Source organism: Malaclemys terrapin, chromosome 8 (genome assembly GCF_027887155.1).
Source record: "Malaclemys terrapin pileata isolate rMalTer1 chromosome 8, rMalTer1.hap1, whole genome shotgun sequence".
In the NCBI taxonomy this organism is placed as follows: Eukaryota; Metazoa; Chordata; order Testudines; family Emydidae; genus Malaclemys; species Malaclemys terrapin.
In genome coordinates this window covers 148992-165429 of record NC_071512.1, presented here as the reverse complement: position 1 = coordinate 165429, position 16438 = coordinate 148992, and the positions used below count along the sequence as shown (strand labels likewise).

Genomic DNA, 16438 nt, shown 5'->3' with positions numbered 1-16438 from the left:
AACAATAAATAAAGGCTAAGGTATTTAATGGTACAGCGTTTTTATTCTGTTCTCTACAAAAGCGAATAGCAATCAATTCACTCTCGGGAACAGGCTTCTAAAGCATTGTGTTGCATGGATCTTGGGCTCAAAATTGTACATGGATGCACCAGGGAAGCAACTCCAAAGCAGACATGTATCAGTGCCCCTCATTGTCAAAGTGGTTCCTCAAGGCCTCTCTGATGTTAATAGCAGCCCTCTGGGCTCCTCTGACAGCTCTAGTATCTGGCTGTTCAAACTGTGCAGCCAAGCGCTCTGCCTCAGTGCTCCACACCTGAGAAACATTTCACTCTTAGATTCATACAGATTATGCAAAGTGCAGCACACGGCTGTGACCACAGGAATATTATCTTCAGTAGGGTCTAGCCTGCCATTGAGACACCTCCAGCGAGCTTTCAAATTGCCAAAGGCACATTCGACTACCATGCAGCATCTGCTCAGCCTGTTGTTAAAACGCTCCTTGCTGCTGTCCAGGTGCCCTGTGTAAGGTTTCATGAGCCTGGGCTGTAAGGGGTAAGCCAAGTCTCCCAGGATTACTATGGGCATTTCTACATCCCCCACTGTGATCTTGTAGTCTGGAAAGAAAGTCCCCGCCTGCAGCTTTTTGTACAGGCCACTGTTCCTGAAGATGCATGGGTCATGTACCTTTCCAGACCAGCCTGCATTGATGTCCGTGATACGCCCCTGCTGATCCACAAGCGCCTGCAACACCATGGAGAAGTATCCCTTCCTATTGATGTACTCTGAGGCAAGGTGGTCTGGCGCTAAAATTGGATTGTGTGTGCCATCAATCGCCCCACCAAAGTTAGGGAGACCGATCTCTGCAAAACCATCCACTATTTCATGCATGTTTCCCAGAGTCACGGTCCTCTGTAGCAGGAGGTGATTTATTGCCCTGCACACTTGGAGTAATATAGCCCCAACAGTGGACTTTCCTATTCCAAATTGATTTGCAACTGACCGGTAGCGGTCTGGATTCACCAGATTCCACACAGTGATTGCAACACGCTTCTCCACCGAAAGGGCAGCTCTCATTCTGGTGTCCTTGTGCCGCAGGTCGGGGGCCAGCTCAGCACATAGCTCCATGAAGATTGTTTTACGCATCCTAAAGTTCTGTATCCGCTGGTTGTCATCCCATACCTGCATGACAATGCGATCCCACCAATCAGTGCTTGTTTCCCTAGCCCAAAAGTGACTACCAAAAGCACTGATAAGTTGCTGCTGTCCATATCACACTCGGGTGCCTGTGATTCATCCTCTGTCAGTAACTTTGCGAGTAATTCTGCTGCCCTGCACGATGTCCTCATGACGGTTAACAGCACATAGGAGAGAAGTCCGGGATCCAGCCTCTCACTGCAGATGCTGGCATGCACTAAAAAGACCGACAGTTAGGAAAACGGTGCAAAAGGAAAGCCAGAACGGCGCGAAAGGAACTCAGAAACCATTGGAGGGCTGGGATACAAAGCGGTGTCTAACGGGACATTTTGCACATCCCAGGATGCACCGCGCTCCATTTCTGCCTTCCCACAACATCTAGCAACAGATGCTGTTGCCAGGCACTGTGGTATACATACCTCACAGTGCATTGTTCACGCTGTCAACAATGGTGCCTTGAATGTGGACACAATCTGTTGACAGAGGGAGCAAATGTAGACTTGCTTTGGCAACTTTGCTTTTGACAATTATTTCGTGTCGACATTAGTTTTAACAAAATTTACCCGTGTAGACAAGGCCTAACTGTAGTTTGTAACCTATTATGTAAATCAGCTTTTTTACCAAATGACTGGAGAATAGCTAATGTGATGCCAATTTTTAAAAAGGGCTCCAGAGGTGATCCTGGCAATTAGAGGCCGGTAAGCCTGACTTCTGTACCAGACAAACTGGTTGAAACGATAGTAAAGAATAGAATTGTCAGACACAGAGATTAACATAATTTGTTGGGGAAGAGTCAACATGTTTTTTGTAAAGGGAAATCATGCCTCAGCAGTCTATTAGAATTCTTTGAGGGAGTCAACAAGCGTGTGGACATGGTTGATCCAGTGGATATAGTGTACTTAGATTTTCAGAAAGCCTTTGACAAAGTCCCTCATCAAAGGCTCTTAAGCAAAGTAAGCTGTCATGGGATAAAAGGGAAGGTTCTCTCATGGATTCATAACTGGTTAAAAGATAGGAAACAAAATGTAGGAATAAATGGTCCATTCTCAGAATGGAGAGAGGTAAATAATGGTGTCCCCCCAGAGGTCTGTACTGGGGCCAGTCCTATTTAACGTATTCATAAATGATCTGGAAAAAGGGGTAAACAGTGAGGTGGCAAAATTTGCAAATGATACAAAACTACTCAAGTATCAGAGGGGTAGCCGTGTTAGTCTGAATCTGTAAAAAACAGATGGTCCTGTGGCACAGTGTGGCAACTACTCAAGATAGTTAAGTCAAGAAGCAATAATTTAAGGTCTCAAGAAACTTTCTCTGCATCCCATCCTGAGGTGACATGTACCCAGTCAATATGGGTATAGTTGAAATCCCTCATTGTTTTTTATTTTAATAGTCTCTCTGATTTCCCTAAGCATTTCACAGTCACTATCAGCATCCTGGTCAGGTGGTCAGCAATATATCCCTACAGCTATAGTCGTCTTAGAGCATAGAATTACTATCCATAGAGTACTATCCTTTGGCTTTCTAACAGACCTGGCTACCTTGATAGTACTAGTAATCAAATTAGAAGCTGAAGTCTTTTCTGATACTACAGTGATGTGTTTTTCAGGTTTGTTTTGATACATCAATCCAAGCTTTGTGGACAATTCAATATTTCCTGGATGCTGTCTACTTTCTCAATATCTGTTCTCCGTTGTATATCATAAGAACATAAGAACGGCTGTACTGGGTCAGACCAAAGATCCATCTAGCCCAGTATCCTGTCTACCGACAGTGGCCAATGCCAGGTGCCCCAGAGGGAGTGAACCTAACAGGTAATGATCAAGTGATCTCTCTCCTGCCATCCATCTCCACCCTCTGACAAACAGAGGCTACGGACACCATTCCTTACCCATCGTGGCTAATAGCCATTAATGGACTTAACCTCCATGAATTTATCCAGTTCTCTTTTAAACGCTGTTATAGTCCTGGCCTTCACAACCTCCTCAGGTAAGGAGTTCCACAAGTTGACTCTGGGCTGCGTGAAGAACTTCCTTTTATTTGTTTTAAACCTGCTGCCTATTAATTTCATTTGGTGACCCCTAGTTCTTGTATTATGGGAATAAGTAAATAACTTTTCCTTATCTACTTTCTCTACATCACTCATAATTTTATAAACCTCTATCATATTCCCCCTTAGTCTCCTCTTTTCCAAGCTGAAAAGTCCTAGCCTCTTTAATCTCTCCTCATATGGGACCCTCTCCAAACCCCTAATCATTTTAGTTGCCCTTCTTTGAACCTTTTCTAGTGTCAGTATATCTTTTCTGAGATGAGGGGACCACATCTGTATGCAGTATTCAAGATGTGGGCGTACCATTGATTTATATAAGGGCAATAATATATTCTCTGTCTTATTCTCTATCCCCTTTTTAATGATTCCTAACATCCTGTTTGCTTTTTTGACCACCTCTGCACACTGAGTGGACATCTTCAGAGAACTATCCACAATGACTCCAAGATCTTTTTCCTGATTTGTTGTAGCTAAATTAGCCCCCATCATATTGTATGTATAGTTGGGGTTCTTTTTTCCAATGTGCATTACTTTACATTTATCCACATTAAATTTAATTTGCCATTTTGTTGCCCCATCACTTAGTTTTGTGAGATCTTTTTGAAGTTCTTCACAGTCTGCTTTGGTCTTAACTATCTTGAGCAGTTTTGTATCATCTGCAAACTTTGCCACCTCACTTTTTACCCCTTTCTCCAGATCATTTATGAATAAGTTGAATAGGATTGGTCCTAGGACGGACCCTTGGGGAACTCTGAAAATTTACCATTTATTCCTACCCTTTGTTCCCTGTACTTTAACCAGTTCTCAATCCATGAAAGGATCTTCCCTCTGATTCCATGACAACTTAATTTACATAAGAGCCTTTAGTGAGGAACCTTGTCAAAGGCTTTCTGGAAATCTAAGTACACTATGTTCACTGGATCCCCCTTGTCCACATGTTTGTTGACCCCTTCAAAGAATTCTAATAGATTAGTAAGACATGATTTCCCTTTACAGAAACCATGTTGACTTTTTCCCAATAAGTTATGTTCTTCTATGTGTCTGATAATTTTATTCTTTATTTTTGTTTCAGCTAATTTGCCCGGTACTGACGTTAGACTCACCGGTCTGTAACTGCCGGGATCACCTCTAGAGCCTTTTTAAATATTTGCATTACATTAGCTATCTTCTAGTCTAGCTATCTAAACAAAAGTCAGGACTAGCTAGCCCCACTCTGTGCATCCATGCATTCTAGCTCAGAGTGTATAGTTCCATGGCCAGAAGGGACCATTAAATCATCTAGTGTACCCTCTTGTATATCATAAACCACAGAATTCCACCCAATTACTTAAGGCTGAGCCACAATAAGCTGTTTGTCCAAAGCATATCTTCCAGAAAGTCATCCAGTTTTGATTTGAAGACTCCAACAAATGGAGAATGCACTGCTTCCTTAGTAGTTTGTTCCAGTGGTTAATTATACTCACTGCTAAAAATAAAAAACAAAACAAAATTGTGCCTTATTTATAATACAGATTTGTCTGGTTTCAGCTTCCAGGCACTGCTTCTTGTTTTGCCTTTCTGTACGAGATTAAAGAGCCTTTTAGTACCCAGTATCTTCTCCCTCTGAAAGTATTTGTAGACAATAATCAATTCACATCTCTTTTTGATAAGCTAAACAAATTGAGCTTTTTAAGTCCCTCATTGTAAGATATTTTCTCTAGCTCTCAAATAATTTTTGTCATTCTTCTCTTCACTCTCTCAAATTTTTCAATATCCTTTTTAAAATGTGAACTGGACACACTATTCCAACATCAGTGTCACCAATGCCAGATACAGAGCTAAAATCACTTCCCTACTCCTATTCAGAACTCCCATTTATACAGTCCAAGGATCCTATGAGCACTTTTTGCTACAGCATCATACTGGAAGTTCATGTTGTATTGCTTGTCTACTGTGACCACCAGACCTTTAGAATCACATCTCTCTAGGATACAGTCCTGTATTCTGTAGGTATGGTCTACGTTCTTTGAGTAATTGCATGTCCATTCCACTTCAGGGGTGTGCCTACCCTGTGCACTGTTAAGATTTTTTTCCTCAGCGGTACCCATCATGGCAGGACATGTGCCCTCTGCTGCCTTGCACTGCTGCATGATGATATAAAGAGAAGAGCCTCTAGCCTCCCTCAGTTCCTTCTTACTGCCTGTGACAGATTAAATACTCAATTTGCTATCAAAGGTTTCCCTTACTTTACGTTTGTATATAGTTGATACTCAATAGTTTTGTATTAGGATAGTTTAGTAGTAGGTTTCCTTTAATTTGGGTACTTTTTTTTTTTTTAAACTCTTTGGTTCCTGGTTTTTGGGTACTGATACCCAGTGCTGGGCATGCCTCGGTACCCAGGCTTCAAGCCCTGCGATGCCTGCAAGAAGCCAGTGCTGGTTAATGACATGGACTCCAGGTGCCTGAAGTGCCTAGTCAAGGCTCACACCAGAGAGAGGTTGCAAATCTGCAAGGACTGGGACGTCAGATGGACTACTAAAATGGACAGGGACGTCAGACTAAGACACCTGGTGGAAGCAGTCCTGTGCCCACCCTCAGAGACTCCCTGTTCAGAGCATGTACAGAGTACATCTGCTTCAGTTAGGAGCGCTCCTCCTATTTTGGCAGACTATTCCGGAACCGAAGAAGTGGCACTTAAAGATGGCATTGAAGCTCTTGGATTCTAGGAGGAAAAAGTTATAAGAAGATCCCCCACCACCTATTTCTTCAGCAGTAGCTAGTTCAGCCAAACAGCCAGGGAACTCCATTTTGATGTGATTATCGAGGACAGTCTCCAGTTTGCCAGTTTCTCCTTCTGCAGTTGGAAAGCTTCTCACACTTCCTAAGTGCTTGCACCCACATCACTACAGATCAGTGGGTCCTAAGCAGAGTGGAATTAGGATATACTCTTCAGTTTATTTCTAAGTTCTCTTCCCCCCTCCTTTTCACATCCCTTTTCAGGAATCACTTTCACAAAGAAGTTCTCCTTCAGGAGGTTCATTTTCTCCTCTAGCTAGGGACCATTGGGGAGGTTCCTTCGCTTCACAGAGGGAAGGGGTTTTATTCTCACTACTTCCTTATCACAAAAGTGAAAGGAGGTCTCAGGCCTATACTAGACCTGCACACGCTCAACAAACACCTAAAGTCATGGCCATGCTGGCTTCTGTTATCCCCTCTCTGGATCCTGGAATGCTGCCCTTGACTTAAAGGACATGTATTTCCATGTGGCAATAAATCAAAGTCACAGGAAATTCCTGGGTCGACCAATATCACTACCAGTTTACAATCCTGCTATTTTAGCTGTCCGCAGCCTCACATGTATTCACGAAGTACACAGCAGTGGTGACAGCGTTCCTGAGGAAATCAGCAGTTTGTGGTTCCCTACCTGGACAACTGGTTGGTGACAGGCCTGTGGAAGGGCCAAGTGCTGTCCAGTGTGGCCATGATCCAGTCCACCTTTGGTTATATTAAAACACATTTTGTCTGAATGGACCTACCTTACCAGTCAATGTAGGCCCCTCTGAAATACTGTGTGCAGTTCTGGTCTCCCATGTTTAAGAAGGATGAATTCAAACTGGAACAGAGACAGAGAAGGACTACTAGGATGATCGGAGGAATGGAAAACCTGTCTTATGAAAGGAGACTCAAAGAGCTTGGCTTGTTTAGCCTAACCAAAAGAAGGCTGAGGAGAGATATGATTGCTCTCTCTAAATATATCAGAGGAATAAATACCAAGGAGGGAGAGGAATTATTTAAGCTCACTACAAATGTGGACACAAGAACAAATAGATATAAACTGGCCATCAGGAAGTTTAGACTTGAAATTAGACGAAGGTTTCTAACCATCAGAGGAGTGAAGTTCTGGAATAGCCTTCCAAGGGGAGCAGTGTAGGCAAAAGACAGATCTGGCTTCAAGACTAAGCTTGATAAATTTATGGAAGGGATGGTATAATGGGATAGCCTAATTTTGGCAATTAATTGATCTTTGACTATTAGCAGTAAATATACCCAATGGCCTGTGATGGGACACTAGATAGGGTGGGATCTGAGTTACTACAGAGAATTCTTTCCTGGGTGTCTGTCTGGTAAGTCTTGCCCACATACTCAGGGTTTAGCTGATCACCATATTTGGGGTCGGGAAGGAATGTTCCTCCAGGGCAGCTTGGCAGAGGCCCTGGGGGGTTTTCGCCTTCCTCTGCAGCGTGGGACACGGGTCACTTGCTGGAGGATTCTCTGCACCCTGAAGTCTTTAAAACACAAGTTGAGGACTTCAGTAGCTCAGATATAGGTCAGGGGTTTGTTACAGGAGTGGGTGGGTGAGATTCTGTGGTCTGTGTTGTGCAGAAGGCCAGACTAGAAGATCATAATGGTCCCTTCTGACCTTAAAGTCTGAGACTTTGACCTTATCCTTATTTACCATTCTGTCAACCTTCGTATCATCTGAAATTTATCAGCAGTGATTTTATATTTACTTTCATATCATTGATGAAAATGTTGACTAGTATGGGGCCTAGAACCGATCCCTGTAGAACCGCACTAAAAAGCCCATCAATGAGATTCCCAATTGATGACTACTTTTTGAGATCTGTCAGTTAGGCAGCTCTTAATTCTTATAATGAGGGCTTTGATACTGTATAGTGCTAATATTTTAATGAGAATGTTGTGCACTACTAAATTAAATCCCTTACAAAAGTCTTAAGATAACTACATAGATGTCATATACTTATCAATAACATTTGTAAAAAAAAATCCTTTTTTGATGAAATTACAAAAACATAAAGCCATTTTGACTGCCATTAATTATATTCACATCCTTTGATTTGTTATGATTTGAATCTTGCATCTGTTGTTCCATTATTTTGATTGTCAGGCTAATCAGCTGTAATTACCCAGGTCATCCTGCTTGGTCTTTCTGAATACTGATACAACCCAAGCACCCTTCTAGTCTTCTAGAATTTCCCCTGTATCTCAAGATTTAACATCAGTGGGCTGAAGACCTCCTCAGTCCATTCTTATACTTTTGGATGCAAACTATTTGAGCCTGCTGGGGTAAAAATGTTTATCCCAAGTAGATGCTATTCAACATCTGCCTTAGCTATCAATGGACTGGAAAGTACTTCATTATCCTCATGTGATATGAGTACATCATTCTGCTTCTTCCAAATACAGAACAAAAATCTCTATTGAATACGTCTGCCTCTTCTGCATCATTATTAACAATTTTACCATCCTTATCTTGTAATGCATTCATAGATTATATGAACAGATAGGATGACTGTAATCATCTAGTCGGACCTCCAGTATAACTCAGGACATAGAATGTTCCTGAATTAATTTGTTTGAACTAGAGCACATATTTTAGGAAAACAGCCAATCTTGATATAAAAATTGCCATTGAAGGAGAGTACACCACAACCCTTGATAAGTTATTCCAATGGTTGTTACCATCATTATTTACCCTCATTTACCCTCATTATTAAAAAAATTGTGCCTTATTTCCAGCCTGAATTTGTCTTCCTTGGACTTCCAGCCGCTGGATTGTGTTATACCTTTCTCTGGTAGAATGAAGAGCCCTTTGTCAAATTTTTGTTCCCCATGTAGGTAATTATAAACTGTGAACAAGTCACCCCTTACCCTTTTCTTTAAGCTAAAATGTTTGAGCTGCTTGAGTCGCTCACTGTACGGCAAGTTTTCTAATCTTCTCTTGGCTCTTCTGTGAACTCTCTCTGATTTATCAACATCCTTGAATTATGGACACCAGAACTGAGCATAGTATTTCATTAATGGTTGCACCAGTGGCAAATACAGAGATAACATAACTTTCCTTCTCCTATTCTCCTCAATATTCACCTGTTTATATAACCCGAGATTGCATTAGCCCTTTTGGCCACAGCATTGCACTGGGAGCTCATGTTCATCTGATTATCCACCACAATTCCCAAATCTTTCATAGAATCATAGAATCATAGAATATCAGAGTTGGAAGGGACCTCAAGAGGTCATCTAGTCCAACCCCCTGCTCAAAGCAGGACCAATTCCCAGCTAAATCATCCCAGCCAGGGCTTTGTCAAGCCGGGCCTTAAAAACCTCCAAGGAAGGAGACTCCACCACCTCCCTAGGTAACGCATTCCAGTGTTTCACCACCCTCCTAGTGAAATAGTTTTTCCTGATATCCAACCTGGACCTCCCCCACTGCAACTTGAGACCATTGCTCCTTGTTCTGTCATCTGCCACCACTGAGAACAGCCGAGCTCCATCCTCTTTGGAACCCCCCTTCAGGTAGTTGAAGGCTGCTATCAAATCCCCCCTCATTCTTCTCTTCTGGAGACTAAACAATCCCAGTTCTCTCAGCCTCTCCTCATAAGTCATGTGCTCCAGACCCCTAATCATTTTTGTTGCCCTCCGCTGGACTCTTTCCAATTTTTCCACATCCTTCTTGTAGTGTGGGGACCAAAACTGGACACAGTATTCCAGATGAGGCCTCACCAATGTCGAATAAAGGGGAACGATCACGTTCCTCGATCTGCTGGCAATGCCCCTACTTATACAGCCCAAAATGCCGTTAGCCTTCTTGGCAACAAGAGCACACTGTTGACTCATATCCAGCTTCTCGTCCACTGTGACCCCTAGGTCCTTTTCAGCAGAACTGCTACCTAGCCATTCGGTCCCTAGTCTGTAGCAGTGCATGGGATTCTTCCGTCCTAAGTGCAGGACTCTGCACTTGTCCTTGTTGAACCTCATCAGGTTTTTTTCTGCCCAATCCTCTAATTTGTCTAGGTCCCTCTGTATCCGATCCCTACCCTCTAGTGTATCTACCACGCCTCCTAGTTTAGTGTCATCTGCAAACTTGCTGAGAGTGCAGTCCACACCATCCTCCAGATCATTAATAAAGATATTAAACAAAACCGGCCCCAGGACCGACCCTTGGGGCACTCCACTTGAAACCGGCTGCCAACTAGACATGGAGCCATTGATCACTACCCGTTGAGCCCGATGATCTAGCCAGCTTTCTATCCCCCTTACAGTCCATTCATCCAGCCCATACTTCTTTAACTTGGTGGCAAGAATACTGTGGGAGACAGTATCAAAAGCTTTGCTAAAGTCAAGAAATAACACATCCACTGCTTTCCCCTCATCCACAGAGCCAGTTATCTCATCATAGAAGGCAATTAGGTTAGTCAGGCACGACTTCCCCTTCGTGAATCCATGCTGACTGTTCCTGATCACTTTCCTCTCCTCTAAATGTTTCATAATTGATTCCTTGAGGACCTGCTCCATGATTTTTCCAGGTACTGAGGTGAGGCTGACTGGCCTGTAGTTCCCCGGATCCTCCTTCTTCCCTTTTTTAAAGATGGGCACTACATTAGCCTTTTTCCAGTCATCTGGGACCTCCCCCGATCGCCATGAGTTTTCAAAAATAATGGCTAATGGCTCTGCAATCTCACCCGCCAACTCCTTTAGCACCCTCGGATGCAGCGCATCCGGCCCCATGGACTTGTGCACGTCCAGTTTTTCTAAATAGTCCCGAACCACTTCTTTCTCCACAGAGGGTTGGTCACCTTCTCCCCATGCTGTACTGCCCAGTGCAGCAATCTGGGAGCTGACCTTGTGCGTGAAGACAGAGGCAAAAAAATCATTGAGTACATTAGCTTTTTCCACATCCTCGGTCACTAGGTTGCCTCCCTCATTCAGTAAGGGGCCCACACTTTCCTTGATTTTCTTCTTGTTGCTAACATACCTGAAGAAACCCTTCTTGTTACTCTTAACATCTCTTGCTAACTGCAACTCCAAGTGTGATTTGGCCTTCCTGATTTCACTCCTGCACGCCTGAGCAATATTTTTATACTCCTCCCTGGTCATTTGTCCAATCTTCCACTCCTTATAAGCCTCTTTTTTGCGTTTAAGATCAGCAAGGATTTCACTGTTTAGCCAAGCTGGTCGCCTGCCATATTTACTATTCTTTCTACACATCGGGATGGTTTGTTCCTGCAACCTCAATAAGGATTCTTTAAAATACAGCCAGCTCTCCTGGACCCCTTTGCCCTTCATGTTATTCTCCCAGGGGATCCTGCCCATCTGTTCCCTGAGGGAGTCAAAGTCTGCTTTTCTGAAGTCCAGGGTCCGTATTCTGCTGCTCTCCTTTCTTCCTTGTGTCAGGATCCTGAACTCGACCATCTCATGGTCACTGCCTCCCAGGTTCCCATCCACTTTTGCTTCCCCTACTAGTTCTTCCCTGTTTGTGAGCAGCAGGTCAAGAAAAGCTTTGCCCCTAGTTGGTTCCTCCAGCACTTGCACCAGGAAATTGTCCCCTACACTTTCCAAAAATTTCCTGGATTGCCTGTGCACCGCTGTATTGCTCTCCCAGCAGATATCAGGGTGATTAAAGTCTCCCATGAGAACCAGGGCCTGCGATCTAGCTTCCTAGAGTCTCTGCTTCCTAGGGTAGAGTGTCCATTCTGTAAGTAGGGCATACCATCTTTGTTCCTAGATGTATAACTTAACATGAAGAAGAAACCTTTGTAAGCTTGAAATTTTGTGTCTCAACAACAGAAGTTGGTCCAATAAAATATATTACCTCAGCTACCTTGTGTCTCTAATAGCCTAGGACCGACATCGTTACAACAACACCGTATATAACTTTACATTTGGTCATATTAAAATACATTTTATTTGCCTGCACCCAACTTCCCAAACAATCCCGATTATTCTGGATTAGTGACCTGTCCTCTTAATTATTTACCACTCCCTTAATCTTTGAGTCATCTGCAACTTTCTGTAGTAATTCTGTAGTTTTCTTCCCAGACATTGATAAGGATATTAAATAGTATAGGGCCAAGAACTGATTCTCTGCAAAATCCCACTGGAAACATACCTGCTTGATAACTATTCCCATTTGCAATCACCTTTTAAGATGTATCAGCCAATTTTTAATCCATTCAGTGCATTCCAGGTTAATTTGATATCTTTCTAGTGTTTTACTCTAAAGGTCGTGCAGTACCAGGTCAAATGTCTAAGTATTTTACATCAGCATTATTACCTTATCACCCAAATTTGTAATCCCAACAAAAAAAATCAAGTTAGTTTAACAAGATATATTTTCCATAAACCCAAACTGATCTGCATTGATTACATCATCCTTCTTTAATTCTTTATTTAATTCTTCCATATCAACCACTTAATTATCTTGCCCAGAAGTGGTGTCAGGCTCACAGGCCTATAATTCCCCAGATCATTTTGTTAACCATTTTAAAAAGTGGCACATTAGCTTTTCTCCAGTCTTCTGGAACTTCCTCTGTGCTAAAAGACTTATCGAAAATCAACACTAGTGGTCCAGGGAGCTCCTCAGCATGCTTTTTATTTAAACTCCTGGATGCAAGTTATCTGTACCTGATGATTTAAACATGTCTAACTTTAGTAGGTTCTGTTTAACAACCTCCAGAGATACTAGTGAATGGAAAGATTACCACCACCATCTGATGAGACTATATCCTCTGTTTCCTCCCCTCCCCAAATATAGAACAGAAATCTTTATTGAATGCTTCTGCCTTTTCTGCATTATTGATCATTTTACCATTTCCATCTAGTAACAGACCAATACCATTGTCAGGCTTCGTTTAGTTAATATATTTTTAAAACTCTTAATATTGTCTTTAGCTCTGCTGGCCACAGATTTTTTTTTCCTCATATCCCTTACCTTTCCTTATCAATTTTGTACAATTCCTAACTTCTGATTTAATTACCATAATTAATATCAAGTCCTTGTCCTTATTCTGCTGCTCTCACCTCTTCCTTGCCTTAGAATCATGAAATCTATCATTTCATGATAACTTTTGCCCAAATTGCCTTCTACCTTCAGATTTACAACCAATCTGCCCTGTTAGTCAGAATCATGTCAAAAATGGCTATCCCCTGGCTATTTTCTTCACTTTCTGAAACAAAAAAGTATCCCCAATAAATTGCAAGAACTTACTGGAAATCGTGCTTTGCTGTATTACTTCTACCACAGCTGTCTGGGTAGTTAAAGTCCCCCATAACTACTGGGTCTTGCATTTTGGATATTTGTTTGTTTTTGAAATGCATCATTCACCTCCTCTCTCTGATCTGATGATCTATAGCAGACCCCTATTAAGGACCTGGAAGAAAACATAAGATCATAATTGATAAAGTTTGCAGATGACATAAAAATTGGGAGAATGATAAATAAGGAAGAAGAGAGGCCACTAACAGAGTGATCTGGGTTGCTTGGTAAACTATGTGCAAGCAAACATGCATTTTAATATGGCTAAATGTAAATGTGTATATATAGATGTGGTATCCTAGAGGGGGGGAAGGGGTGCTGTGTGGTAGCATGGAGGGAAGATACTGGGAGCACTGTGTGGTAGAATGGAAGGGTATGGGGGGAGGGGTAGCCTGAAGGAGCGTTGTGTAGTTGTGTGTGGGGAATACAAGGGAGCAGGCACTGTGTGGTGGTACAGAGGAGTATCTAGGGGGAAGGGGCTCTGCTGTGATGTGGACAATAGCCAAGGAGGAGGGGTGCTGTGTGGTGGCACGGGAAGTATCCTGGAAGGGGAATGGGAGGCTGTGTGGTAGAGTGGCATGGGGAATGGGTGGTGTGGGGAGGGGTACAGTACCGAGGGGGGTGCTGCATGGTGGTGCGGAGTGGGGTATGGTACTGGAGACTCCTTGTAGTGGCACGGAGAGGAAAGAGGGGTGCTCTGTGGTGACGCAGAGAGGTGTGCTGCCTCGCGGCACAGGAAGGGAAGGTACTGGGGGAGCACTATGTGGTGACGCAAAAGGGTATGGGGGGGCACTGTATGGTCATGGGGAGGGGTAGTGTGGTAGCATGGGGAGGAGGAGTACGGGGGGTGCTCTGTGATGACACAAAGAGGTATGGTACTGGAAGTACTGGGGGTGCACTATGTGGCAATACAGAGGGAGAGTATGAGGGTGCGCTGTGTGGCAGTATGGGGAGGGGATATGGGGGGAGTGTCGCTGTGTGGCAGTGCATAGGGGAGTACTGGGGGTGCTGTATGGCAGCGTGGAGAGGGGGTACGTGGTGCGGAGGAGTACTAGACAGGGTGCTGTGTGGCAGTACAGAGGAGGGGTACAGGGGCTGCTGTGTGGTGGTGTGGCGGGGGTACGCGGTGTGGAAGGGTAGCAGGGGGTCGCTGTGTGGTGGTGTGGAAGGGTAGCGGGGGGAGGATATGGAGATGGATGCTGTGTAGCAGCTCGGAGAGGTACTGGGGAGGGTCGCTGTGTGGTGGCACGGAGGAGTACGCGGGGCATGAAGGGGGAGGAATGGGGGGTGCTGTGGGAGGGAGGCACAGAGGGGTACGGGGAGGTGCGGAGAAGGTTATGGGGCTTGCTGGGTGGCAGCGCGGAGGGGTACCGGGGGGTCGCTCTGGCAGCACTGAGGGGGAATTAGGGGGAGTGCTGTGTAGCGGGGTGTGTGTGTGGGGGCGGGTATGCAGGGCAGAGGGATACCGGGGGATACTATATGGCAGTGCGGAGGGGTACGGGGGGGTCGGTGTGGGGTACTGTGGGGTAGCATGGGGAGGGTACTCTGATGACACAACGAGGTATGGTACTGGAAGTACTGGGGGTGCGCTCTGTGGCGGCACAGAGGGGGAGTATGGAGATGCGCTGTGTGGCGACGGAGAGGGGATATGGGTGGGGGGTGGCGCTGTGTGGCGGTGCGTAGGGAGGGGATGGGGGTGCTCTGTGGCGGCTTAGAGGGGTACTGGGGAGGGTCGCTGTGTGGTGGCATGGAGGAGTACGGGGGGGGCATGGAGGGGTACCGGGAGGTGCTGTATGGAGGCACGGTGGGGTACCAGAGGAGTGCTCTGGTGGTGCAGAGGGAGGACTTGGGGGTGCTGTGTGGTTGCGCGAAGGGGGGGTACACGTCGCGGAGGGGTATGGGGGATTGCTGTGTGGTGGTGCGGGGGGGTACCGGGGGTACGCGGCGCGGAGGGGTACGGGGGATCGCTGTGTGGTGGCGCGGGGGGGAATACGGGGGGTGCTGTGTGGCGGCGCGGGGGGGGTACGCGGCGCGGAGGGGTACAGGGGATCGCTGTGTGGCGGCGCGGAGGGGTACGGGGGATCGCTGTGGGGTGGCGCGGGGGGGGAATACGGGGGGTGCTGTGTGGCGGCGCGAGGGGGGGTACGCGGCGCGGAGGGGTACCGGGGGGATCGCTGTGTGGCGGCGCGGAGGGGTACAGGGGGATCGCTGTGTGGTGGCGCGGGGGGGGGGATACGGGGGGTGCTGTGTGGCGGCGCGAGGGGGGGTACGCGGCGCGGAGGGGTACCGGGGGGATCGCTGTGTGGCGGCGCGGAGGGGTACAGGGGGATCGCTGTGTGGCGGCGCGGGGGGGAATACGGGGGGTGCTGTGTGGTGGCGCGAAGGGGGGGTACACGTCGCGGAGGGGTACGGGGGATTGCTGTGTGGTGGCGCGGGGGGGGGGTACCGGGGGTACGCGGCGCGGAGGGGTACGGGGGATCGCTGTGTGGTGGCGCGGGGGGGGGATACGGGGGGTGCTGTGTGGCGGCGCGAGGGGGGGTACGTGGCGCGGAGGGGTACCGGGGGGATCGCTGTGTGGCGGCGCGGAGGGGTACAGGGGGATCGCTGTGTGGTGGCGCGGGGGGGGGTACGCGGCGCGGAGGGGTACCGGGGGGATCGCTGTGTGGCTGCGCGGAGGGGTACAGGGGGATCGCTGTGTGGTGGCGCGGGGGGGGGATACGGGGGGTGCTGTGTGGTGGCGCGAAGGGGGGGTACACGTCGCGGAGGGGTACGGGGGATTGCTGTGTGGTGGCGCGGGGGGGGTACCGGGGGTACGCGGCGCGGAGGGGTACGGGGGATTGCTGTGTGGTGGCGCGGGGGGGGTACCGGGGGTACGCGGCGCGGAGGGGTACGGGGGATCGCTGTGTGGTGGCGCGGGGGGGGGATACGGGGGGTGCTGTGTGGCGGCGCGAGGGGGGGTACGCGGCGCGGAGGGGTACCGGGGGGATCGCTGTGTGGTGGCGCGAAGGGGGGGTACACGTCGCGGAGGGGTACGGGGGATTGCTGTGTGGTGGCGCGGGGGGGGTACCGGGGGTACGCGGCGCGGAGGGGTACGGGGGGATCGCTGTGTGGTGGCGCGGGGGGGGGATACGGGGGGTGCTGTTTGGCGGCGCGAGGGGGGG

At 46.8% G+C, this 16438-nt stretch overlaps 1 protein-coding gene across 1 annotated transcript; it reads right to left on the bottom strand.

Moving 5' to 3' along the window:
• Nucleotides 1–44: 44 nt before the first annotated feature.
• LOC128842275 (uncharacterized) lies at nucleotides 45–13247 on the bottom strand. Its single transcript, XM_054038143.1, has 2 exons — nucleotides 13230–13247; nucleotides 45–1411 (listed from the first exon to the last, which is right to left on the bottom strand). The coding sequence occupies exon 2, from the start codon at nucleotides 1183–1185 to the stop codon at nucleotides 208–210; it is 978 nt and encodes a 325-aa protein (XP_053894118.1). The 5' UTR covers nucleotides 1186–1411; nucleotides 13230–13247; the 3' UTR covers nucleotides 45–207.
• Nucleotides 13248–16438: the final 3191 nt, after the last annotated feature.

What these genes read in the sequence shown, in the direction of transcription:
- LOC128842275 (XM_054038143.1), bottom strand. Translation starts at nt 1,185, where the DNA reads ATGCAGGTATGGGATGACAACCAGCGGATACAGAACTTTAGGATGCGT.